Below are 27648 nucleotides of genomic sequence, written 5' to 3' on the forward strand. Positions count from 1 at the left end.
ACAATCCATCATTTGTAAATTTAATAGAAATTTGCTACAGGTATTGTTTAAATATAAAAAAAAACAAAATCTCACATAATTTTACATGTCACTTCAGGGCAATACACAGGGAATTCATACAGAATGTGCCTTACAGAAGCAGACATGAACAAATGTTTTTAGCACAAAGGATTATTTTACCTCTCCTGTTACATCATTGTATGTAAAAACTATTTATATATAAAAAAAACATTGCAATAAAAAATGAGAAACAGCAAAAATAAAAAAAACATGCACAGACCTAGCAAAATGTCTCTCCATTTTGCAATTCGTAAAAAAAAAGTGCTATGCTGAAAACAATGCTTAAACAATGATATCCAGTGATATTCATATGACCATTATGCACAATAAGGTCTACAACGAGAGACCTTTGATCTCACAGACATTTCTTTATAACAAGTAAAAAAGTGAAAGATACTGGCATCAAGAAGATATGTTCTTTTCCATAAATTGGAAGAACTTTCACACAGGCTAAAGGCACACAATATATTGAATGTAAGTACACTTTTCCTTTTAAAGGGGTGGTTCAGGATTTTCGACATCGGACCTCATTTTCAAGTGAGCCTGGTTGTTATTCATCAGTAGAGAAAAAATTCATCCAGTCCTTACTTTTGGATAGTTCGCCTATGCTAGGCTAGCGCGAGTCAACGGTGCACGTTATCCTGCCATTAAAAACAGTTTTACCTACTCCACAGTACACCAAATGCAAATAATTTATAACGCCAGACTATCGATGTAAATGTCTGTTGAGAGAATAATGTTAGAAATCAAAGTACCCTTTCATCACATTGCATTAGTTATCATTTGTTCCCTGTATTTATAAGCAGTCTACAGCAGCGGCGGAGTTATATTTGGTTACCTAGGAAACCGAGAGAGCCGGTCCACATAACAATCATGCAAGTGTATTACCTGCCGCAGATAATTGAGATACAAGAGTTCTTTGATTTCTAACATTATTCTCTCAATAGACATTTACATCGATAGTCTGGCGTTATAATTTATTTGCTTTTGGTGTACTGTGGAGTGGGTAAAACTGTTTTTAATGGCATGCTAATAGGGCTGGGTATTGACACAAATTTCACAATTCGATTCGATTTCGATTCACAAGCTTGCAATTCGATTCGATTTCGATTACGATTCGATTCGATTCAATATCGATTATTTTAGCTATCAGGTACAATACATTGCACATTTTCTCAAGGAAAACAAATCTCTTAACTAATGCTGTAAGCCATGGTAGTCAGTTGTAGCCTATAGGCTTCATTAGCCTACTGTAATATTTAAGGTAAAAATTAACTGATTTGTATACAAACACTTAAAATACACTTTTATTTATTTTTATAATAATAAAGTTATATGAAATTATATAAAATTTTAAATGATGGCTGTCATAAAAAACTTTCCAGATTTATTCAAACATGCATTACATATTGAAGAACATTAAAAATTATAATGAATATATAATATGGTGCATATATTTAACAAAATGCTCCTCTCTAGAGTTAACTTTTCTAGCTGACTAACGAGTTTATAATTTATGGTCACTGGATATGTTTTTTCTGAGGTAAATGTGACGTTACATGACATTGTTTACTAACGTCTTTGCACGGTTGAAACACTGATTTAACGATTCCATGTCACATGATACGGACTTCGATAAGTTGTACTCTATCTTTTAACACACTTTCAGATGCTCATTCATGTTTATTTCGCGCTGTAACTGATATTAAGGCGGAAGAGTTGCTTCCGTTGCTTCTCTTGAGCTGAGCTGAGCCAGAGCGATCTCACGCCACAGCGCCAAAACGGTAATTATGTTTTTGAATTTCGTAAGAAAATGGACATAATTTGAAATCTGAGACTTTGTTTCATATCAATAATAAAGCACAAAGATTATTGCGATTTATTGGATGGGATGCGCGCAACAATGATCCATTCATTCATCAACTGAAAACAGGATGACTAATCGATTCTTGGGATTTAAGAATCGATATTGTTTCGTAAAAATGAGAATCGATTAAAATCGAGAAATCGATATTTTTTACCCAGCCCTACATGCTAACGTGCACCGTTGACTCGCGCTAGCCTAGCATAGGCGAACTATCCAAAAGTAAGGACTGGATTAATTTTTTTGAAAACTGTCTCCACTGATGAATAACAACCAGGCTCACTTGAAAATGAGGTCCGATGTCGAAAATCCTGAACCACCCCTTTAAGAAAGCTCAGCAACCCTCTTTCATCCAGCTCCCCAAAAACTAAAACCTGTACTTAAAACTTCTTTAATAAAACTTATTTGGTCACAAAAACCACAAATGGGAATAGAGTTGCAGACAGTGGAACTTGCAACCCTTCTCTCTCACAAAACCTGTTTATCCTTCACATGAGGTATGGTGTCCAAATTCTTTGAAATGTAAGAACCTTTAGATAAATTCAAAACATTTTGTTTCTCTGCAGAAATAAACATTCAGTATTAAGAGACCACAGCAAAATATCCATCTAAATTATGCCTTTCTGGGCATTTCTAGTGGACTTACGGAAATACAGGAAGGCCAGAAGAAAGAGAACAAGTATAAAAAGTGTGAAGAGGAGCATAAATGTGACGTATCCCCCATGAGGCATCAGGGGAGTGTCTGGAGCTTCAGCGGGGATCATGTTGGTCAGGTTAAGCATGTAACCTAATGTCCAGCCTGCATCACTGTCTTTTATCTGCAAAAAAAGAAAGCAGTTATGACGCAATGTGTGGCCCCAAAACTATTTTTTTGCAATTACTTTTACTGTCAAATAAAAGTGATTCAGTATTAAAAGTATTAATTTGTACCTAAACCTACATTAAATGTTTTGAAAATATTTTTTTAATATGTCTTAAGTGTCTAAATACTTTGAAGCCACTGCATTCTTTGATGAGAAATAATTTTTAATTTACACCATGCTTACCTTTTTAATGAAACTGATGTCTTTCCAGTTTTCAGAGGTGAAATTGTATCCGTCTTCCAGAAGAGTGAGTATGTATGTTCCTGAGAAGCAGTATTCTGAAAGGTACTTCTGTTTTACTGATGGATAATTTTCTACAATCTATAAAAGTCAAGCAAGTTCACATTTAGACATCCTGTCCCAACAAAATGCAACCGTTTTAAAACATCTTTCAAAGACAGTAAATAAACCATTTCACCTTTTTCCATGGAGTAGAGCAGTATGTTGCCAGCTTCTGCCTTGTAATATCTAATGAATCACTGGTCAGATTCAAAAAGTCCATCACAAAGAAAAAAGCAGAAAAAGCCTAGAAAATCAAATATCATGATTATTAAAGGGATACTTCACCTCTGGGAAGATGAATGTGTATTTAAAATAGGTCATTTAAGTAGAAGAAATTTGAAGAATTTTTTTAATTTGGAGCTTTCTAGACTGAGAAAACCCAGAAAATGTATTTTTGGCTTATGTGGATGAAAGACAACAACTCCCAGAATGCACTTGCTTCGCTGCCTTAGTGGGCCACGCCTACCGGTAAGGGAGCGCAGTTGAAAACAAACAACAAGGCTAGCCTACGTGATGAGTTTGCCAGGGATTTAGAGATCGCCCAAAATGTCCGGGATTCGGCTTTTGCGTTCTAAAGTCGCCATTCATTCATTATGTTTACTGTGGCGAGCAGGACGAGGCTGACGGCCGCGGGAGAACGGCGCGAGGCCGGTGGCGTCATTACTGAGACGCGCCGGGTCTCGCATCTCTCACGGAGGAGCGGGAATTTTCTTAGCAATGGTAAAACGCACATCAACCGATCACTTGTTTAGCGTTCATGTAAACTCTATTCAGATTCACCAATCGGAATGAATTCAGTTAGATTGAAACAAAAGGTGTGCATGTAAACAGTGAATAGCGACCGCAGAAAGCAAAAGCTGAATCCCGTACATTTTGAACGATCTCGACGGCCGGACAAGTCCGGGAAAAGGAGGATGGTAACCCCTACTTACTCAGCTTTCTCCTACTATTCAGCTTTCTCCACAGAACAAGAGCCTGCTAGCTTAGCTTCCAAAGAAAGATGGCTGATACTGTGTACATTCTGTGAGTGAGATACAACCCTCTATGGGTGGGCTGAAAACATGCGGAACAACGCCATCTACTGGCTGTAGTCTTTAGCCTCTGGCCAGAAAATCCTCCGATGACGCAAAATGACAATTTTTGCGTCATCGGAGGATTTTTTCCAGACAAAAAATACATAAATCTCTTGTCTCAGGGGGATATGAGGGTGGAAAGCATGGTAATTCGAAAATACTACAGGTTTTCTACTAATACAAAGCTTAATGCTAAATCCTGAAGTATCCCTTTAACACTAGTTTTGATTTGCAACACAGCCATTCAAATGTATCCAAACTTACCCCAAATTTTCCATCAACAGAAGGCTGGAAAACCTCATTGAAAGAGCATTGTGAGTAAGCACAACGGCTGGTATTGAAAACCTTTCTGATCGATTGTTGGCACTGAGACCAATCCCCCAACCCCACATGAGAGATAATTCCATTTGGAATGTTCGCTGGTTTCATACAAGGGGTATTGAAGACACTTTGAACTGTCCTGGTGAAGTTATATCCAGGGTGGAAGCAAGGATCCCTTAACTCAATGGGGTCTGTCTTAGGGAAGAAAAAAATATTTAAGAATATAAGATACAATAGTATTAGAGTCAAGTGTGATCTATATATATATACTTAAAATATGCATAAAAAAAACTTCAGAAAAAAAAAGTTAAATTTGTTTGCTGTAAAATATGTACAGTACAAAATGGTACTGTACACATATTGCCTCAATGCAACACTCAATTTTATACAATATGCAATTAGACTGGACTAGGAAAGGACCGCGAACAGCTATGGCTTCGACACACTTTTTCAATTGCAATGACAAGCATACCTTGTTAGCAGCATGTGCTGACACTAATTTCTTGCCCATAGAAAGCTTGAGAGCTTGGTCCTTCCCGTAACAGAGAAAGCTGTGGGTGTACAGGTGATAATCGTTTCCATACAGCCTAAAGTCAATAGAATTGTCACCCGATTCAATTTCCTGTTGAGGTATGAAGGTTATCTGAGTAGAGGCGCCACCCAGGTCCAGAGCTCCAAGAGTCCCTGTGGGCTGCATGAGAAAAACAGGAGCTGACATTGTTTGTTTCACTGTTCATTCTTATACTAGATAAGTAATTCACACTGTATTCTGCACTGTAATTCTGTGTGGAGCGGAGCTTTGGGTTAAAAATTACAAATTTGAAATGTTGCTAAATCCAGACGGAAAAAAAAACAGCATACCTTATTTAGGTTTTGGCTCAGGTAATTGACGGTGATCCATCCAAAAGCTCCCTCCTCTTGGCCAGAAATGATACGAGCTCCCTGGTAGGAGAAGGGGTACGTCTTCAGTGAACGTTCTACCGAGGCCAGTACATTTTCTGAGGCTGTTTCATCCTCCATCCTTGAGAAAATAGATGTTATTGAACTTCATCTCTAAACAATTCATTGAATGATCATGACTTAGATTTTTTTTTGTTCTTATTTTAATATGTTCCTTGAGGTTCACTTATATATTTGTGTTGGGGTTTTTTTGTGCAAAAAACTCTTAAAATAATAAGTAGAAAAACAATAATTTCAACCTTCATTCTGACCCCTGTCTGAAATGATCAGTTTTTAAGGGGCGCCTCTTTTAAAGAGATAGTTCATCCAAAAATGAAAATTATGTCATCATTTACTCACCCTGTCAGTTTTTTGTTCCAAATCTTTATGAGTTTCTTTATTTTGTTGAAGATATTTTGAAGACTGTTGGTAACCAGACAGATGGTAACCATTGACTTCCATAGAATATATTTTTTTTCTATTATGGAAGTCAATGTCTACCATCAACTGTCTCTTACCAACATTCTTTAAAATACATTATTTTGTGTTCAACAGAAGAAAGAAACTCACACAGGTTTGGTACAACTTGAGGGTGAGTAAATGATGACAATTTTCATTTTGGGGTGAACTATCCCTTTAAGGTCAGTAAATGACCACTGTTATGATTGGCTAATGTAATTGCATAGGAAACAGTATCCACGCCCACTCTCTATTGCACGCAAGAAAGTGTTTTGAAAACATATAAAACCGTAATTTACAGACAAAGCATTATGAAATGGTTTACTTTCGATTTGCGGTACAGCTGCTGTCAGATCCAATACAGCCGACTGCTTTCATCTGTCAATAAGTTTCTTTGTGAACTCTCCAATACACTGTGCCTCGTTTACAAAACAACCTGTGGTCAAATTCTCTGAACAAACATAATAATCCTCTGACGCGATCCAGGACGCCATTCAAAATAAACCATCCACTTGTTTCTGAGGCTGGTCTCCTTCTAAAGTCTGTACAGAGTAGAGGTCTGCATTCCCGCGGGACCCGACCAGATATTTTGCGCCGCGGGATTAAATTTCCGACTAAAAAACGGTAGCGGTCGGTAACTCTGGTGTAATTTGAACGGGAGCGGTCGGTCATTCAATATCACGTTCCCGACGCCGACGTTCTTTCAGAACAGCATATCTTCGCTTTACCTAATCTTAATCTTATCGACCACCCGGTATAGGCTACACAGTCTGCCCTGTAGGCTACTCAGGACCGTTATGCACGCGCTGCACGCACGGACCAGTAACGGTTCTTTCTGTCATGCATTGATTGTATTTGCTTAACAGCAAAATGTTACGAATTTTGATAATACGAATAAAAATAATAGCCTACATTACTTCTTTTTTCGCTGCGATATTTTTTCCCCTACTGTCTGCAGCAAAATGTTAAATTTTGTATATTGACAAGACGAATAAAATAATAATAAAAAATTTTTTGTGCAGACTACATTTTTATTTTCTCTGTGAAAATGTACATGTGAAATTCTGGGAGATCTATATTAAAGCGGGATGGTCGGGTCGGGAAGAAAATTATTCTAAGCAGACAGCGGGTGAACAAATAGTCTATAGCGGGAACGGGTGGGTGCGGGATATAACCCCAGCGGGAGCGGGCGGGAGCGGGACTTAAAAAACAGTCCCGCGCAGACCTCTAGTACAGAGACTGTTTTAATGAGTTTTAACTGTTTTAATGTCTGTACAAATGAGCTGTTTTAACAGGACACATCAAAGTGAACGTTTCTTTAGGCTTCTATTTAGTTTTTCATTTTTCCTCTTGTCGGCAGACTCAAGCGCGTAAAGTGAATGGGCATCTGTATACTGTATCCACTGTAGACAGTGTCAGTGATTATAATGGGTTCTATTTGCTTTTAACAAGACACTCACATCCGGTGTAGGCAAGTGTCAGCCATTAAGTGACTGAACACTAGGGGGCGGGGCCTATGGTACAATGATGTAAAACTATTTGTCGATGTCTTGCTCTGGGGGCAGGCATATGCAAATACATTGGCTCGTGTGACATCACAAGTCCCCCAATATCTAAACAAGCTGTTTTTGGAGCTTTGTTTATAATGAGGAGGACGTTTTTAGCTCTGGAACTTGCATAGGACTATTTTAATAGGACAAATACCTCTTATATGTCAAAAGATCAAAGCAAATGATTTCTCATGTCATGACCCATGGCTCTCGTCTGGCGCATGCTCTGCTGCGACAACACAGTCTGTACCCTCCCACACGTCAAGTCCGCGTTGAGTCACCTGTCCGTGTCTAAGTTTTTTGTTTGTTTTATCCTCTTGTCTAAGTTCGTTTATGTCTTGTACTTTATTTATGTGTACAAAATTCTGTGTGGTATGTGTATGTCATGAGTGTTGAATGTCGCTCCTGGTACAGACTGTGGAAACAAATTTCCTCTAATGAGGACAATAAAGAATGAATATTAATATGAATATGAATGACCCCTTTAATAAAATTGTTCAAATAAATCATTTGCATTATATACACTACTGGTCAAAAGTTTGGAATAATTAAGATTTTTAATGGTTTTGAAAGTCTCTTATTCTCATCAAGGCTGCATTTATTTGATCAAAAATACAGTAAAAATAGTAATAATGTGAAATATTATTACAAAATCAAATAACTGTTTTCAATTTCACGTTTTAAAATTTAACATTTATATTTAAAATTTATTTTCAAATAAATGCTTTTCTTTTGAACATTGTATTCATCAAATAATCCTGATTTCCACACAAACAAAAAACGTTATAAATAATTGAACACCAAATGAGCATATTAGAATTATTTCTGAAAGATAATGTGACACTGAAGACTGGAGCAATTATGCTGAAAATTCAGCTTTGCCATCACAGAACAAAAATCACAATATATTTTTGATCAAATAAATGCAGCCTTGGTGAGCATAAGAGACTTCTTTCACAAAAATTTTTTTTTTTAATTCTTAATTATTATTTCTTAATTAATTTATTGTCCTGTAGGATAATTACAGTATAAAGACAATTCATCATTGATTTATAAGTCTTTCATATGAGTACTTAAGAGTTCTATTCCAAATTATTCTCTATACAAAAAGCACCTTGGAGAAACTCAACAGCAGTGCAAATTATGAAAAGACAATGCAGAAAATCAGAGCGCATGTGGCGAAAGACAAAACTTGTAACCCACTATAACATCTATAGAGACACCATTCGTGCTTTCAATATGGAACTAGGCAAAGCTAGACAGACTTTCTTCTCCAATATCATAAACAGAAACCTAAATAATACTCGAAATCTCTTCGCTACTGTCGACAGACTAACAAATCCCACAAGCCAGATTCCCAGTGAAATGCTCTCCGACAGCAAGTGTAGTGAGTTTGCTACCTTTTTCTCTGAGAAAATCAATAATATTAGAAAGGTGATCAGCACATCCTTGAGTTGCGCTGGGGTCAGTCAGATCAGACTACAACCTGAGAAAGTAGTTACTATGTCTGATTTTGAAGAAATTGATGGCAAAATTCTGAAAGAAACCGTTCAGCACCTTAAAACATCAACCTGCGCCCTTGACACACTTCCCACATCTTTTTTTAAAAGTGTGTTAGACTGTTTAGAAGCAGATCTCCTAGAAGTGGTAAATGCCTCACTTTTCTATGGAAGTTTTCCAAACTCCCTTAAAACTGCTGTTGTCAAACCCCTCCTGAAAAAGAGCAATCTGGATAAGACCATATTAAGCAACTATAGACCGATCTCAAATCTTCCTTTCACAGGCAAAATCATTGAAAAAGTTGTCTTCAACCAGCTGAACAAATTCTTAAACTCAAATGGATACTTTGACAATTTTCAATCTGGCTTCCGATCGCATCACAGCACAGAGACAGCGCTCATTAAGATAATAAACGATATTCGCTTAAATACGGATTCAGGCAAATTATCAGTGCTGGTTCTACTCGACCTCAGTGCTGCATTTGACACTGTCGATCACAAAATACTTCTAGACAGGCTGGAAAACTGGGTGGGGTTTTCTGGGACAGTTCTAAAATGGTTCAGGTCATACTTAAATGGGAGAGGTTATTATGTGAGTATAGGTGACCATAAGTCTGAGTGGACGCCCATGACATGCGGAGTCCCTCAAGGCTCAATTCTTGCGCCACTCCTATTCAACCTGTACATGCTCCCAATGAGCCAAATAATGAGAAAGAACCAAATCTCTTACCACAGCTATGCAGACGACACACAGATCTATTTAGCCCTATCGCCTAATGATTACAGCCCCATTGACTCTCTGCTTCAATGCATTGATGAAGTCAACAGCTGGATGTGCCAAAACTTTCTACAGTTAAACAAAGACAAAACTGAAATCATTGTGTTTGGAAACAAAGATGAAGTTCTCAAGGTGAACGCATACCTTCACTCTAAAGGTCAAACAACTAAAAATCAGGTCAAGAATCTTGGTGTGTCTTTAGAGTCAGACCTTAGTTTCAATAGTCATGTCAAAGCAATAACTAAATCAGCATACTATCATCTGAAAAATATTGCAAGAATTAGATGCTTTGTTTCCAGTCAAGACTTAGAAAAACTAGTGCATGCTTTCATCACCAGCAGGGTGGATTATTGTAATGGACTCCTCACTGGCCTTCCCAAAAAGACCATAAGACATTTGCAGCTCATACAGAACGCTGCCGCCAGGATTCTTAGCAGAACCAGAAAATATGATCATATCACACCAGTACTCAGGTCATTACACTGGCTGCCAGTTACTTATAGGATTGATTTTAAAGTATTATTACTAGTATATAAATCATTTAATGGCCTAGGACCTCAATACATTGCAGATATGCTCACGCAATACAAACCCAACAGATTACTCAGATCATTAGGATCACATCAGCTAGAAGTTCCAAGAGTTCACTCTAAGCAAGGAGAGTCTGCTTTCAGCTATTATGCCAGCCGCAGCTGGAACCAGCTTCCAGAGGAGATCAGATGTGCTCCTACATTAGTCACATTCAAATCCAGACTCAAAACACTTCTGTTTAACTTTGCATTTAATGAATGAGCACTGTGTCACTGTTTGTCCGACTGTTTATCCTGTGTCTTATTTTAGTCTTTATTCTAAACTGTTTTAATTATTTTTAGTTCTTTCTTGTTTCTTTATTTTAAACTGTTCTTTATTCTAAACTGTTTGAATTATTTTTAGTTCTTTCTCGTTTCTTTATTTTAAACTGTTTTGTATATTCTTATTTCTTCTGATTATTTTTAATAGTATGTAAAGCACTTTGAATTACCATTGTGTATGAAATGTGCTATATAAATAAACTTGCCTTGCCTTGCCTTGCCTATACCTCCCTACTCCCTTATTGATTCTTGAGAATTGAGAATATTGAAAAGTGATTACTTGAGCAGTCTCATGCCTGCTGTGGCTCCCAGGTACACAGGGGTTTCTCTGTGTCTGTAAGCAGGTATCATTTGCTTGGCCTCCACCATGCACTCCTGCAGAGATATGCCAGCCCCATCTGGATTAGCATTGTAGCTGGAGATGCCTTTGCCTACAGTATGCAAAATGTTGTTGAAATTATGTGGTGTTGACAAACTACTAAAGGAATAGTAAATTAAACTCCTGACTTTGTCTTTCATGGAATAGCGAAGAAGTAGTTTAGCAGACTGTCTAAACTGCGCTACAATGAAAGTGGATGGGGACCACATTAGGAAGAACAAAAAGTACCATAAATATATAAATTATTATAAATATTTTTTTCAAGCCTTCGGAAAGACATATGATAGCTTTGTGTGAGGAAAAGGCTGAAATTCAAGTCGTTATTTAATAAAAATCAGTGACTGTATGGAAAAAGAGCAGCTTGGACAATCTGCTAAATATCTACTTTTTTGTTCCACGGAAGAAAAAGTCACACATGGTGCATTCAAGTCCTCCTGGGAAGTTCGTATTTACGAGTTGGGAAGTTGTGTTTATGACGTCATGTGCGTTCAAGTCACTTTAGTCTGAGGAAGATGGCGGTGAACTTTATTAAAATACAGTATGGTGCATTTTGCTTTTTAATGTTTTTAATTAATTTATGAAGCCACTGTAAAAATTATTATTACATATTATGTTGTTATATTACAATGCTACTATATTTTTTGCATTGAATTATCTTATTTTGTGGTAAATAAAAAAGCCTGACAATGTCCCTGCTAAATACTGTACCTATACATAGTAAAAAAAAAAAAAAGTTGCTTTCTTAAAAAGTTTTCAATTTTCAACTTTGAACATTGCTTAAATTATTTTGATGAGTTAAAGAAATGTAAAACCATATGTTGTCATAACATTGATCATATCATTTTTTACAGTGTATAAATATTGTGGAATTCCATGACCCGAACTCATAAAGATCGAGGCTTGAAAAAAATCCCAAGCTTCCCACTCGTATTTACGGCTTTGTGGCGTTCATGTGCATTCAACTCATAAATACGATCTTTTCGACATGACTTGAACGCACCAGCAGACATGGGGGGTGACTAAATGATGATAGTTTTAATTTTTGGTTGGACTATCCCTTTCATGTAGTTAAAAAACACTAATTTATCCAGAATTATTTTTAAGATTTTAAGTTTTAGTTTAAATCCAATCCAGATCTTGGCCTCTGCAGAGTAAATTAGGGATCATGTACCTTTTACATTGCAGGTGTGTATCTGCCGTACCATGCCTGTGTTATTCTCCTTCTCGGCAGGCCATTCATAGATAAACACAGAGGTGTGTGAGGAGCCTGCATCCAGAACTATTCCATACTGTCAAGTGAACAGGAACCACTGCATTAGTGAAGTCTGTACAAATCAAATCTGATTGATTATTAACAACCAGTAAATGGTTCACTCAAAGTGTCAGTCATACCTTGTACTTCTTTGGTAAATGTTTGTTCTGGACGACAGAAATGGACACCATGATGACGATCCCCAGGATGATAAAAAGAGTCAGAAAGATGAACACTGGCCTGTGCCATGGGCTCTTGACTTTTACTTCTAAAAAGAGATAATAAAGAGAGCAGGTTGACAATTTACACTTATGATAGTATTAAACAGCCTCTCTGAGTCTTTTTTACAGTGTGAGCTGAAAAAATATGTAAATGTTGTTAACTAAAAAGGACATGTATTTCATATCTGTGTTACAGAACTGTACAGTAGCCTTTTAAATTATTCACAACAGCAATACAGGCTGGTGTCAATAGCATTCAACTCTGCAAACTCAATCTATACATCTTGTGTGTTTTTTAAAAAAAAATCTTTTTCAAAATCTATAATGCAGTCTAATAATATTTGTGAAGTACTTTTTGTGTTTTGGTGCAGCTTTTTAGGTGTTAAAAGAAAATAAATCAAACAAACAGTAATACCCACTGTCATTTTAATGGAAAAACAAACAGGGATTGAAAGCATGATGGCACTGTGTATTCTGCTGGGCATTACAGCTGTCTCCCCACTGTGTATACAATAAAGCCTTCTAAGAGGCCCTTCATTCGTGGTTTAGATTGATGTATTTATTTTACAGATCAGGAGAATGTTCCTTGCTCCAATGAATAACTTTGAAATAAAGAAAATATCCTGTTTGTATTTTCTGTGATGGACAGGACATCTGTCTAGGGTGTTTCCCTGTCTTTAGCCCAAAATGCTGGGATAGGCTTCAGAATTCCCATGAGCATAATGTAGGACAGGCTGCGTGGAGAATGGATGGATGGACTGATAGTTCATTTTGGCTAAATGAATAGGCTAGGGAAAAGTGATTCCAGCAAAGCGTTCCGAGTGACTAATTCAATTATTTTGGTATGAGATGATTAAAAATGAGATGATTAAATTATATGTTATATTATTATAAGTTTATGAAACCTCTGTGATGTTATTATTTTGATTGTTTCATTTATTTAAATCAGCTACTCAACTTTGTACATCAATGAATTCAGCCTATAGGGGAGAAGAGAACAGGGAATGTTGCAGTAATGGATATAGCACCATAAATTTAATCAATTAGAAATGAAATCACTATCATGACCACCTCCCTCGTGAGGTCCACACACAAGTCACTATGTAAAATTATAAATGATTAACATGAAAAAAACAAAACAACAACACATTATTCTTTCACATTTGTCTCAATTTAATTTGTGATGATCATGTTAATTAAAGTTCTGGTATAATCTAAATCTAATGTATAACATAAGCACAAGTTTTTAGAGGCTGATGGGGTGACACAATGAATTCCAAGTAAATCTGATTACATTTGTGCACAAGATTTAAAATGATCATGTTTTCAGTTATTCAAACTCTTGTAAAGTTTTGTGTGTAGCCTATAGGCTACTTGACTCCAATTTAACGAGAAATCTACAAAATGATTAGTTTCCACACTAGGCTACTTTAATTTGAAGCAGACACATATGGAAATATTCCGTTTGAGGCACACATAAAATAAAAAAATAAAAAAACAGATATCCCCTGCACGCTTTAATTAGTTTAGGCCTAGATCTATTCCTTGCAAGGCCAATAAAGCAACATCTGATAAGGTTTGCTGAAAGGGACAGGTTCGCATGATTTCATGCAATTAAGCGGAAAGTAGTTACAAATAAATGCCAGGATTTATGCATTTCAATCCGCGCGCCTTGCTGCGCTTTTCACCTACCAGGTCCAGTACCCATCAGGACACGCGCAGGGCGTTTAACCATAGACTGTAAAAAAATAGCGTTTAACCCATGGTTTAACCGCGGAGAACGGTGTCAACGACTGTCGAGGTTTGTGTGGTAAGTCCCAGTGAACTGAGTGTTAACCGATTCCTGCCCACTTTTCAGTATCAAGAATCAGTACCAGGATTTCAATATTTGAGTAACGACTAATCACACCTGTGAGCGTAACTGCAGCTTTGCTTGGTAAGAATATGCGTGTGATTTTGGGGAAACACCCATTGTGCATGTGGAGCCATGCAGGCTTGCAGTGACGTCACGGGCGGCAGTGAGCGGGATTCCCTAGTGCATTGAGTCGTGCACTCGTTTTGGAGAACTTTAGAGAACCTGTGTGTGAGCTGCATACTGATCTGTCTCTGGAACTGAAGCTTCTGTCTTTGGCATGCAAGTCAGTGGCATCCAAGTGTTTGGGAAGCATTAAAGTTCTGAAGACTGTAAACCACATGCATGCATAAACTATTTAATTTTTTTTTATTTCTCAGAATTTAATTTTTCTTAAAATGTTTTATTAAAAAATAGAGAAACTGTCTTCATAAGATGACACAATGGATGAAAGATGTATCCAGTTCATGCAAGCATATAGAGATACAGAAATAACTCACTTTTAAATACCCACTTTCCTTCATTCACTGCATGTAGCAGCATATGTTATTTTCCAGACCAAATAGCTCAGCTGTTGTTCCCTTAAAGCAATAGCTCAACCAATAGATTAAAATTCAGTTTAAATTCCAGTCTGTTTCTCTGAAGATCTGGAATACAGCAAATAATTCATTTTATGACAGTTTTATGTCATCTTTATAGCTCAACAGCCCCATTCCTTTATGGAAAAGAAATTCCCAGGATAGCCTATTCCTCATAAATTCACCCTTTGTGTTTCAGAGAAGTGAATGCAATGAGGGCAAGTCGATTTTGTGTATTCCCTAGAACAGCAGTGCTTTTTGTTCGGGAAAATAGCATCTGCTGCATAAATGCAGTGCATGAAGAGAAGTGGTCAGATTTAAGAATACAGTTCGCTTTCTGTAAGAGACATAAGGTCATACGGGTTTGGAACAACACAAGAGTGATTAAATGATTATGCTGTTATCCAGAACAAACTATGTTGTTCTCTTTACAAGATATTCCACCCAAATATTTTACTCAGTGCATCAGGGTCTTTTATTGTCCTGAGAAGTCTCATATGGAAAGTGATCAGTCTCTGTCTTTTTTAAGTGTTATTTCAGGTTCCTTATTGTTGGTTTCCTTCCCTGAACTGAATGCCTGTTTGTGTTTGGAAAATCTGCCGTGTTGCCTGGACACAATGAAAACACTCATTGTTAGATTAGAGGGTTGGTGAGATATTTTTTAATGTAGTCTCTTATGCCCACCAAGGCTGCATTTATTTAAACATAATACAGCAAAACAGTAATATAGTTTAAACAGTAATATATTTTAAAATGTAATTTATTCCAGTGATTGCAAAGCTGCCGTTACTTCTATCTTCAGTGTCACATGATCCTTCAGAAATCATTCTAATATGCTGATTTGGTGCTCAAGAAACATATTATTATCATTGATGCAAACAGCAGTTATGCTTAATAATTCTTTGAGTTTTTTTGTTGCAAGATTCTTTGATGAATAATTTCAAAAGAACAGCATTTATCTGAAAAAAGTGTAACTTTATTAGGCCTGGTGTGCATCTTGAGACAAAACAATGGCACTGACACATTTTAATATGTCAGTGCAAGTTGCTTTCAGTTAAAACAGCTCAAACATGCATTTTAGTCTTGGACTATATGTTTAAGTCTTGTCTGTGAAGTCGGGGGTAAATGACTTACTGTCACTTACAAACAATTGAATGCATCAATTTCAAGTATTAATTACTTTTGAATGCTAGCCTGGTCTTATTTAACTGTTGCTATCTATTGTACAATGTAAAGGGAGCAAAGAAACACTGCTAAGTGTCCAAAGTCACATCAATATAAGACTGGTCTGTTTATGTAAGACTAAGCAGATTTTGCACAGAACTAAACATATGTTATAAGTCATATTGCACAAAACCAAAAACAGCTGAACAGTTTGGAGTTCTTAAACACAGAAGAGCATTGGTTGTAAGCAGCTATCAAATTGCTATAAGAACTGTCTGATGTACCGAGAACTTAAATTGACATCCTTGTGGTAGTTAAATTAACCATGGATGATGACCTACAGTACATATTCCCATTAGCAGAGGCGGACAGAGTACACAGCTTCATTACTTGAGTAAAAGTACAGATACCCCTTGCTAAATTTTACTCAAGTACAAGTAAAAGTACTACAGTCAGATGTCTACTTAAGTAAAAGTACTGAAGTACTTGTTTTTAAAAGTACTTGAGTATCAAGAGTACAAGAGTACATTTTCTAAATATTGCATTACTACTGCCACAGTGCTTACATTGGTAAACACAGCAAACACTTGAAGCGAAAACTATCATTGGGCCCTATTTTAACGATCTGAAACGCAAGTATCAAGCACGAAACGCAAGTAACTTTGTGGGCGGGTCTTGGGCGCTGTTGCTATTTTCCCGGCGGGATAAATGACTCTTGCGCCCGACGCAAATCTAAAATGGGTTGGTCTGAAGTAGCTTCATTACTCATAGGTGTGGTTTGGGCGTAACGTGAAATAAACCAATCAGAGCGTCATCTCACATTCCCTTTAAGAGCAGGCGCGCTTGTTCCATGGCGGATTGCTATTATAACAGCGGATTTGCCAGACACACACCAGGAGAGGTTCACAGCCGAGGAGACTGACGTTCTCGTCAGGGCCGTAAAAGACAGAGAAGTGACATTGGGGATGGAGAAACACACCCAAATAAGCTTCGGTTAAACAGGCGTATAATAATTTGGGCAAATGTGTAAGCTATATGCTTTTATAATAATCTATCTATCTATCTATCTATCTATTGTAATAATGTATGATTTGCAAAAATGAAAACTGCTGCTGTGTGTAGATGAGAGAATCAAAGTGTATGTGCGTTGTGCACACGCTACATTGATTATGGCCAAGCATGCGCCCTTAAAATAGCATCTGAATAACATGCGCAACACTGGTCAGTGGCGGAATTGTTTTCTAAACCTGCAAAATAGCACCAGGGAACGTTTGCGCCGGAACACGCCTCCTCTTTGCGTTGAACCGCCCCCGACAAGCGAAAGTGTATTTTCTAGTTTACCAACGAGTGTCTGTGGAGGAAAAAGTCCGCTGTGCGCGGGTGAGAAATAGGAATGATAAATGACGGAATGACGTTGGTGTACAAAGTCAATTGCGCTGGGTGCAAGATAGGGCCCATTAACTTGTTCAGAAAATGTAAATAGTCTGGCGAGATGGGGCCACGGGTTGGCACATTCCCGGGATAGACCTGCTGCCTCTTCATCCCTTGTTTCGTCTCTTGTCTAAATCTGAACATGGAGTTGACTTTGGCGGAAAGCTGAAGCTGATTGCTGATAGGCTGTCCCAATCAGTGGCGTCTGCGCAATCCAATCACGTTTGAGAGGGAAACAACAAATTGAGGATTTCTGAGATTTTTCTTTTTTCCTTTTTTCCTTTTCAATATTTGCCTCTCAAATGTACTTGAGTAAAGTCATGAGTACTCCCCAAAAATGATACTCGAGTAAAGTACAGATCCCTCAAAATTGTACTTAAGTACTGTACTCAAGTAAATGTACTCCGTTACTGTCCGGCTCTGCCCATTAGGACTGAACAGCCCAGTTTTATTGCTCTGAAAATTAAGATTAACATTAGCCTCTGTGTTTTTCATGCATGATTTTGCAGTATTCGTATTATTTTATGCAGTCCTACACTCTCAGAAAAAAAGGTACAAAAGGTACCTTTGAGGGACTAATATGTACTCTTTAGGTACAAAAGTCTACCTTTTGAAAAGGTACCACCACAGCGACAGCTTTTGTACCTTTTTTTCTGAGAGTGTATCAAATTTAAAACTTTGGTAATACGTTTAAAAATCCCTTATAGCGCAACCCTTTATATTTGGAAAATGCTTTTCACTTCTGATCAAGTCATCCTCTATTTTCCTTTCAGGCCTCTTGGGAATGTTGCTTGACAGGACAGAACGTTAGTAGATTGCCGAAGAAAAACATAAGAACCGCTGTTATGCTTACAAAATAACATTAGAACCAAACAGCTCAATCAATGGTCTTTTGAGGACAAACACTCTTCTACACTGTGTTTATTGCATTCTTCCAGACAGAAAAAATGCATCACCTCAGAGCTGTACTGCAAAAAGTTTATGCCAAATGCAAGTTGTTACTGATATAGAGACAGCGGCCAAAAACAACCTTTGGCACCAGTGGCGTGTTGCTTGCCTTAACAGAACGTTATTACAAAACTATGAGTTGCATTTCCTCTTGAGAAAAGGGAAACACACACAAAAAAGGTTTCTTTGTGAAATGATGTTTGTATAGCAACCTATGTCTCAGCTGTGAACACAAGAGATACGTCAGAGCACACTCATGCTCTCAAGTAAACAGACTTTCTTTCTATCTCCATTGTTTCTCTAAAGTCCTCCATAGATCAGCCATAATTGAGACAATGTCGTCATATACTAAATCCTTTGAAAGCATAGTAGCAAGGACAGTTTTCATTATGTCTCATCAGACTGAAGAGTCACTGTAGTCTAAATCTGTGACTAAACGTGTTACATCAGGTTTAATATCTTCTCTGTAAGGTTCACCTGCACTAACATGCCTTAGGTACCTGAGTAAGCTTGTATGAGGTAATCCAAGTCAATGTGACACTCTTGAGACATGGTAAATAATGATACGTGTTACTTCACACCTTACATAGAAAACTCTGACAGTGGTTCTTGCAAAACGTTCGTGAGAAAGCGTGATATCAAAGGTGTCAAGTTGTGATGTCTTTGGGTTGTTTTGTGTTAGTATGTATCAAATACACAGTAGCTTTTCTTTCAAACAATGACAGAACGAAATTCTATTCCTCATTCAAATGTGATTTAGATTACAGTACCTGGATTATCTGTAAAAAGATATCTGATAGCATAAAATGGCATTGTGATATAAACGTTTTTTCTTCATGAGTTTGTAGGATTTTTTAAGTCACTACAACATATTCTATACAAGGGCTGTAACTTCAGCGTGTTAAAGGCACAATATGTAACTTTTTTGCTTTAAAATTAGCAAAAATCACTATATCTATGTTATATTTTTTTTTTTAGTTGTGTACTTACATTATCCCGACTGTTTCCAACAACTTTCAAACCAGGAGAAATTTTAATTTAATTTTTAGACACGGGACGTTTCTTTATTTCCGGTTTGTCGCAGTCAATGGCGTCATATCCGCGTTGTCCCTGGTTTCCGCCTATGATTTCCGCTCGTACTGCCATGGTAACCAGAGCTATGACCAGAGCCCTCTGATTAACCAAGGCGACAGACGCAGACAACTGTGGAGTTCGCAATGTCTATTTGCACGCTGTTGTTGTTTCGTTCAAACATTACGGACCATGGCAAGCAGACTTTGGATAAAAAAGGAGAACTAAAACGAGAATCAATATCAGCGCGGTGTTTTCGAGATGCCTAGCGCTCCCATAGACAGTATATAAACGAGAGCTCCACGTCCGAGACTTCGACCACTCCTACATGTACTTTATTAAACAGGTGAGCACATTTACATAAAACTAATCAATGTTATATAGTTCAACAATGATAAAATGTTAGAATATGAACTGTATGTTATTCTAATGTTGATCTAGCTAACTGCTAGTCTCATACAGACAAACTAACACATACATTTCAACACATTCAAATGCAGTTTAGTGTGATAGTGTAATGTTAGACCAAGTGAAACAGCGCTGCATTACCTCACAAGTTTAATTTGTCTAATAAACTGACCTGTGAGTTGTAATTCTGCACTTGCATGTAGTTCAGTAGAATGAAATGTCCGTATTCCTTTTATATCTGCGGGAGCTCGCGTCGCGTTTGGAGCTGATAGCTGTCTCTTAGCAATCCCGAACTGCTACATATCACAGTCATGATAAAAGCATCAATGTATTCAGTCATCCATAAACATTATTAGATCGGTCGGCTTGACGTTGACGACAACATCCATAATTCTTAGCATGTGTTGCGTCATCAAACTACGCCTTTGTTACTGTAAAGAGGTTAGCGACCCCTAGTGGAGAAAAATTCCATACTGTGGCTTTAAATTGGTGCGATTAGTTATGGAAACAATTAATCTGAGCAACACACAAAGGTGTTTCATTACTGAATGTCCTCGTCAGAGCTCATTTCCCAGCACATTCATGATCTCAAACAAATTCTTAAAACTATCATTTTCAACATCTTCAAAATCAATATTTTGATCGCTGACAGCTTCTTCACCAGATCAAGTGACAGTGACACTAATATTTGATTGTGTTCAGTACTCTGTCCTGCAGTAAATCACTGAGCCATTTCAAGTTTTGCTGATGATACTTCCTATTCTTTTGTTTTCTGCCTGCGGTGACAATGAGTGAAACGTCACTTCATCATTGTGTATCAGACATTGCCACCTTGTGGAATAAAGGTAAACTGCATTTATCAAAGATTCAATAATAGTTGTGCAGAAAAAAAATATACTTACACTTTTAAACTTTCAAACAGCCATAAAGATGAATGAATCAGCTGTTTGAATGAATTGAATGAATGACTGAATGACTCACTGATTGCCGCCACCTACTTGCAGTTTTAGTTTAATATTTAGAGTATCATTTCATGGTAACACTTAAGGTTTCATTAGTTCACTATAGTTAACGAACTAAGAATTAGCAATACTTCTACAGCATTTATTAATCTTATTAATGTTAATTTCAACATTTACTAATACATTACGGAAATCAAATGTTGTATTAACATTAGTTAATATACTGTAAACTAACATGAACAAAAAATGAACAATTTTATTTTTACTAATTTAACATTAACAAAGATGAATAAATATGGTAACAAATGTATTGCTCATTGTTAGTTCATACATTAACTAAAGTTAACAAATGAGTTAAGTGTTAGCGGTTTCATTTTTCATTCATATGCTATTCATGCCACCTCTGAGCTTCATTAAACAGCCTGTGGAAATATACCTAAATTTCATATTTTAAAATATTATTTGAAATGAATTCAACATGAAATGTAAAATTCTTATTATTTAATAAAAATGAATGAAGTATTTATTTTTTATTAAAATATGTCTACTTTTGAATAGTCGTCAGTAAAGGAAGATGTTTTTGCCTTTCAAAATTGTGTAATTTTTGTATCTGCCAACAGGGAAGTATATGCTAAGATGTAGGATTTATGAAGCAGACTGGATGATAAACACTAACTGGAAACGAACTCTCATGCTGACAGACGTGAATCCCACATACAGCGCCTTCCGCCAAAAGTAAGTGGTGTGAATAAATAACATGGCCTGATCCAGATCTTACACTAATGAGACCCTGTAATATCTCGTCATAACAAGTATTTTTGACCTCACTGTAGCCTTTTAGCTAGCAGTCATTCAAGACTTACATTATAATGCTTTTCCATTGAGTTCCCATTCATCCATGTGTAATGCTTTTCTTAGAGAGGAAATAAAATTAAACTGTGCCTTTCTTGCCACTTTACTATGCTATCTAGTAAAGTCCATTTGAAAGCAATCAGACTGTTTTTATGTGAGAGCCAAGAAGCCTGTTTAGATGACACATTATGAGGTTCATTCAGTCTTACAGACTGAGAAATGAGCCAACTGAAAGTGTCTGGTTTAGCGGTTTAGAAAACTTGCACTCAGAATTTCCATAAGAGAGAATTGCTTTTGTCACACCCATGTTTGAAGCGCGTGCCAGTGTGATCTTTTGGTTAACATGGGCTTGTCAGCACAAACACATGTCTGAGAAGGACAAATTCCCAGCAGATGTCTTCCACTAACCTTCTTTGGAAGAGAGACATGCCAATGCAAACTCTTAGTGTTCTTCTTTAGCGTTACGGTTTGTGGAAAGTTAAGATCTGAGCTTTGATCTCAATAATAAACCAAGATAAGGACGTTTTTGTAATAACAGGAAAGGCTTAACTATGACATCCATTTTTGTTGTTTTTAGGAGACTATAAGTTCTACACAACTACACACCATCTTATTTCCTCTGTGTATTAAATGACCGTGTAAAGTGTGATGTATACATTTCAGCACCTCAGAAATATACAGGACAGTCTTCCTCCACGGGTTTGTTCGGTCAGAAAAGGATGTTTATTTCAACTGCTGTGAGCTGTTTTGGGGTTAGAGGAAGTGAGCATGTCTGTGTTCCAGTTGTGAAATGACTAATGACTACAGAACATCCCATATAGTTTTAAAACTAGTATTTCTTAATGAACAATACTGTCCAGAAATGTATTGCTAATATAAAACACTGAAAAAAATGATTTGTTGAATTTAATCAATTCTTTTTATGGTAAGTGGTTGCACACAATTGATTTAAGCTACATTTAAACAAATGCATTAAGTTGAACTAAAATTTAGTAAGTTCAACTTAATATATTTGTTTAAATGTAGCTAAAATCAACTGTGTGCAACCACTTACCATAAAAAAATGGATTAAATTCAACAATCTTTTTTTTCAGTGAAGTTACAAAAATATATTATATTTTTGGCCTTTTTTTAACATAACTGTCGATCTAAATATCTTTATAAAAATATGATTGTTTTTTAAATAATAGATTTATTTATATATTTATATGCATTAATGTATTTTAAGATTGGAAATCATTTTTTGTTAACCTTTGAAGTACATTGTGTAATATGTGGGTTTAAATAAATATATTTTAAATCTAAAATCCATAAAGTCAGCATGAAACGGAAGTCACGATAGTCTTTTCTTCCCTATTGTGACGTATACCCGAGTGAAGCGGCTTTTCGAACAAGAAAGAATGTAGGGCGGGACTTGATTGTGTCCATCAGGAATGGATTGGATAATTGAATCGTTATAGTTTGCTTTTGCTGTGATCTATTTGATTGACAGGTTGTCCCGCCCACACACCAGTGAACGCATCATCAGAGAAGAGAAGAGGGTAACACTTTATTTTGATGGTCCCTTTTGAACATTCTGTTGACTATAAGTAACTTTGCATCTATGTCAACTAAGTCTTATTAGAATATTAGTAGACTGTATGCTTAATATCTGCTAACTCTTTATTGATGGTCCCCCAACAGACATTCTACTGACTATGAGTAACTTTGCACCTACATGTCAACTTATTCTAACCCTACCAGTCTACTACTAACACTCTAATAAGAGTTAGTAGACATGTAGGTGGAAAGTTACTTATAGTCAACAGAATGTGTTAAAGGGACCATCAAAATTAAGTGAAACCGAGAAGAGATGTTGCAAGAGGAAGGGTAAGTTGTTTTTGATTAAAGATTACAATGGGCGCGTAATTTTACATTTTGAGTGACACACAAACATCTCAGCACAAACCAAAGGAAGCCTGATTGTGAAAGAGAATAATATGTCCTCACAATTATCATTTATCTCTGACAACAAGAAACATATTTCCTTCACTGTGGCATCTTTCTCCATTCAAACCTGACCAGTCAAGCCCGAGCAGAAATATATTGTACGTCATTTTCCTGTATTAGAATGTAGTCCAAAGATACTTTTTTTTAATCATAGTTTTCATTGCTCAGTCATTTCCATTTCTTAACCACCCACTCAAATGCATGTCTTCAATGCAGTTGTGTGAAGTAACGCTTGCAATCTGTTTGAGCATATCAGTGATTTTGATTGATTCATTTAAAGTAAAATAAGAAAGCGCAGCATTCTAGAGAGACGCTGGAGGACACATAATATGTGCTTTTCCTGGAAGTCAAATTGGCCTGCCCTTGAGTAAAATATTTAATTAAGAAGGAAAGTTTAGTAAAAGTCAGTTGCGATTGCTCTTTGCAGAGTCATTCATTTGTGTTACAGATGTATTGTAATTCCACGTTTACTTCATCTATTAATTGATGTACCTTATCATTTTAAAAATACACATCAGATTGAATTATCAGAGACTTTCCATATTTCAAAAATTAGACTTTTTGTTTTATTTTGCAGCCAACTAAAATACAAGCACAAGTTGTATTATGTGCCCTAACTTGTAAATTTGAACCGAAACCTAATTGATGTCAATCAGCTTTTAGTGAGTGGTTTGTGGTTGGTGATCACTTGAATCTCCAGTAAAGATTACACATTACTGATTAGTAAACTTAGATTGTCAATAATTCACATACTTTCATGTTTGAAAAGGTACAATTGTCAGATGGACAGTAAATCTCAGAATAACTTTTTAACGGCAAAGATGGAGCTTTTATTCATGTGCAGATGTCATTTGATAGTTTTAATTAATTTATTTAAAAGTTCTCTTCATAGATTTTAAATCTAGCACAGTTTGTCTATGACAAATGTTCTCACGGATAGTGTCATGAGAAGACCACATCTGAGGACAGTGTAAAGATTGATGTCACACTCAACCCACGTACTGTGTCAGTCATTTGTCTGAAATAAGTCATGAGAGGTGTCAATAACGTGTGAGTAGAGCCCTGTACCTTCACATGCCATTTACAATGACACGCAATATACCACACTCTGAGGTCTTGAAGAGTCCATTTTGCATGCAACATTTTCCTATGTCCTATGCACCTCAAATTGAAATAAGTGTCCCTTTATTTGTAATCTCTACTCTTTATAAAACAAATTCCACTTTTGAAAAGCCTGTCTTGTCCAAAGATGCGTTGGATTTTTGAAGTATAGCCCTTTAAATAAAAGGGAATTACTTCAGTTGAGGCCCCGTGTGCGGGAGGGCTGGGACTTCCTCAACTGCACATGACTGGAATAATGACGAACGTCTCTGACCTTGTTGTGTCAGCTACAGGAAGTTTAGTTTGCTCAAGGCACTTAGTGGAAGACGGTGAGTACATGTTTTCTCATTTTAGCATGAGAAAGAAACAGAACTTCTCCTATCGAAAGCATTCCTGTAATTCCTTGCCTCGTGCAAGAATGCAAAACTCCATGAGACATACTGCAGCTCTACCTAACTAACTAAATTATTTTTTTGTCATGGTAACACATGGGATGTTTGTCAGTTACCAGATGGCCTGTCCACTCTCAGGAAGAAATCCTCCAGTGTTATGCAATCTTTCTCTCTCTCTTCCTGATGCTGCCTCGGCACTCTCAGTCCTGCACAAACTCTCTGCTAAAGCTCGTAGATCGACGCCAGATGCTGAAACCTGATGCTTCAGACGACCACGCAGCCTGCAGGCGATTGCTGTATATTTTTTTTTATCTTCCTTTATTTACATTGCTTATTTATTTGCATGTCTGCCAAATGTAGTGCAAGATCTCAGAACAATGGTGGATTATCCTGATCTACAATAGTGCTTCTTAGGTGGTAAATATATCCGATGCATTAACTTTTGAACTGTTTTACAGGCAGTCAAACAGTTAATAAAAAAACAGCATGCTTCAAAGAACATTTTAAAGCCTTTTACGACAACCTTTTGGGGTGTATGTTGCCTTTTTGGAGTTTCCATTGAGATCATGTCACTGATTTAAGCTGCAAAATGCTAATTATGTCATTTGAATCACTAGTTAATTAGTTGGTTCAGCGAACAACAGATATTTAATAAAAAAGCATGTGGGAGACTAAAAAACATATAATTCCTGAACTATCTGCCCAAAGTAACACACAAAGATGAATAAACGACCATTCATTCATAACTAAGTACTTGTGAGTACTACTATCTTTTCTTTAGAAAGCTTGATTTAGAGCAAAAAAAAAACGCAAAATCAGATCATTTTGAGTATATTTCCAGTTCCAAATAATGTGATCCAAACATTTTCCTGAAGTTCTGTTCTTCTTTTTCTTGTTCATTCCTTCCTTTGTCCACTAAATTACATCCTGCCCTGCATGAACCCATATGGTGAAGTGTGAGTTCATATTGTCATAGACTCACCTTCTTGTTCATCCATGAATGCAGCGACCTATAATCCTCTCTCTCTCTTTCTCTCTCGCCCTCTTTCAGACTCGTCCCAGCTCAGAGTGCTGTTTCGGGTGTTTGGCTCGGCTCTCTTAGAGGGTCTTTCCCATTCTTGAGGTTCTTTATAAGGCTGGGGGCATGAGTGGGCGGGCCAGTCGCCAAGCTTTCTCCCTCCCTCCGCCACCAACCATGTTAACGATCTGCCTGTTACCTCTCTCTTCTCAACTGTGGGTGTGTGAGAGAGAAAGAAACAAGGACGCTGACAAAGAGTGTGTCTGTCTGTGTGTGTACATGAGAGAGAGATAAACAGAGAGAGCTTACCTTACAGTATTATTATTCACACTCTTCCCTCACTAACCGTATTCGTACCACTTTTGTCAGAGCTCTGACCAGAAACAAAGACATTTTTGTTTCTCTCTGGGTTACAACTAGCTCTGTCACAGCCCTTGGTAGTCATAAAAAAAAACCATCAACACACAACAAAAGCCATGTTTTGTTCTCTTCTGTTTGTGTCTGGGTCTTTCACACAGGTGATCCCCTGGGGACAAAAAAGTGTTGGTTGATAGGATATTAATAATGATATCTTTAAGGTAGGATGTGAAAAATTTGATTAGGCTTATCTTGTGTATTACATATAAATGCAGGGATAGTTCACTTAAATGCAACTTTCATTGTATGAAAAATAGTTGCTGACATTCTGCTAAATAAATAATGATGTATTCTACAGAAGAAAGAAAGTCATGTGGATTTTTATTTTATTTATTTTTTTATTTTACATCTGCATCTGAAAGCTATACATTATGTATTTTTGCAAAGTATTTTTTGTGTTTAATAATAAAATAATAGTAACAAATAAGATCAAATAAATTAACATAAATATTAAAATGTTAATAATATAAATTATAATGTTATGTGTATTATTGTATTCTTACCAGGTTCAGGCTGTCTGAAAAAATTTGAGCATGCAGTTTTGAAGAAAAAGGGATGTTGGACAAATATATGTATACAAGAGAGACGTTTGTACAGCATTTTCACTTCCTCAACCAGTGGAACTGATCGGCATGAATTCTAAGAAGGTTTGCAAGAGAACAATTATGTTGCAGTTTACTGCAAAGAGAAAATAGTTTTTTGTTTGAATGCTCAGAAACACAGATGCTAGTCCGTTCTCTCTAAAATCTTGAAAGAACATGTGCAGCTTCCCTGAGATCAGCTGCTCCTAATTAAAGCGATAGTTCACCCAAAATGAACGTCTTCATTTCCGTGTTGTTTTATGTTGTGTCTGATTCCCCATTCACTTTCACTGCCTTTTTCCAGACAATGTAAGCAAATTGCGACTATCGTTGCCATTCTGCTTTCTTGCATCTTCTTTTGGGAATAAAGAAAGTCATATGGGTTATGAGTAAAAGATGACAGAATGTTCATTTTGGGTAAACTGTTCCTTTAAATGGGCAGAGATTCAGTTTATCTACGCCAGATGAGTAAAGAGATTAAACACAAGATCAA

The 27648-nt window shown here is 36.7% G+C and overlaps 2 protein-coding genes across 2 annotated transcripts in view; both read right to left on the bottom strand.

Annotated features, from left to right (window-relative positions):
* plekhs1.4 (pleckstrin homology domain containing S1, tandem duplicate 4) overlaps positions 1-4067 on the bottom strand; it is a 115317-nt gene extending 111250 nt beyond the window's left edge. Inside the window, exon 1 of the mRNA XM_079851012.1 lies at positions 4002-4067. The gene's annotated coding sequence lies outside the window, so the exon portion shown is untranslated. The remainder of the gene's footprint in view (positions 1-4001) is intronic.
* entpd1 (ectonucleoside triphosphate diphosphohydrolase 1) lies at positions 7-26368 on the bottom strand. Its single transcript, XM_079851010.1, has 11 exons — positions 26122-26368; positions 12311-12438; positions 12090-12207; positions 10820-10970; positions 5325-5484; positions 4936-5154; positions 4407-4658; positions 3206-3313; positions 2971-3108; positions 2123-2742; positions 7-673 (listed from the first exon to the last, which is right to left on the bottom strand). The coding sequence occupies exons 1-10, from the start codon at positions 26135-26137 to the stop codon at positions 2533-2535; spliced, it is 1500 nt and encodes a 499-aa protein (XP_079707136.1). The 5' UTR covers positions 26138-26368; the 3' UTR covers positions 7-673; positions 2123-2532.
* Between the last annotated feature and the right edge of the window lie 1280 nt (positions 26369-27648).

The sequence above is a fragment of the Squalius cephalus genome, assembly GCF_949319135.1.
Source record: "Squalius cephalus genome assembly, chromosome: 19".
NCBI classification, from domain to species: domain Eukaryota; kingdom Metazoa; phylum Chordata; class Actinopteri; order Cypriniformes; family Leuciscidae; genus Squalius; species Squalius cephalus.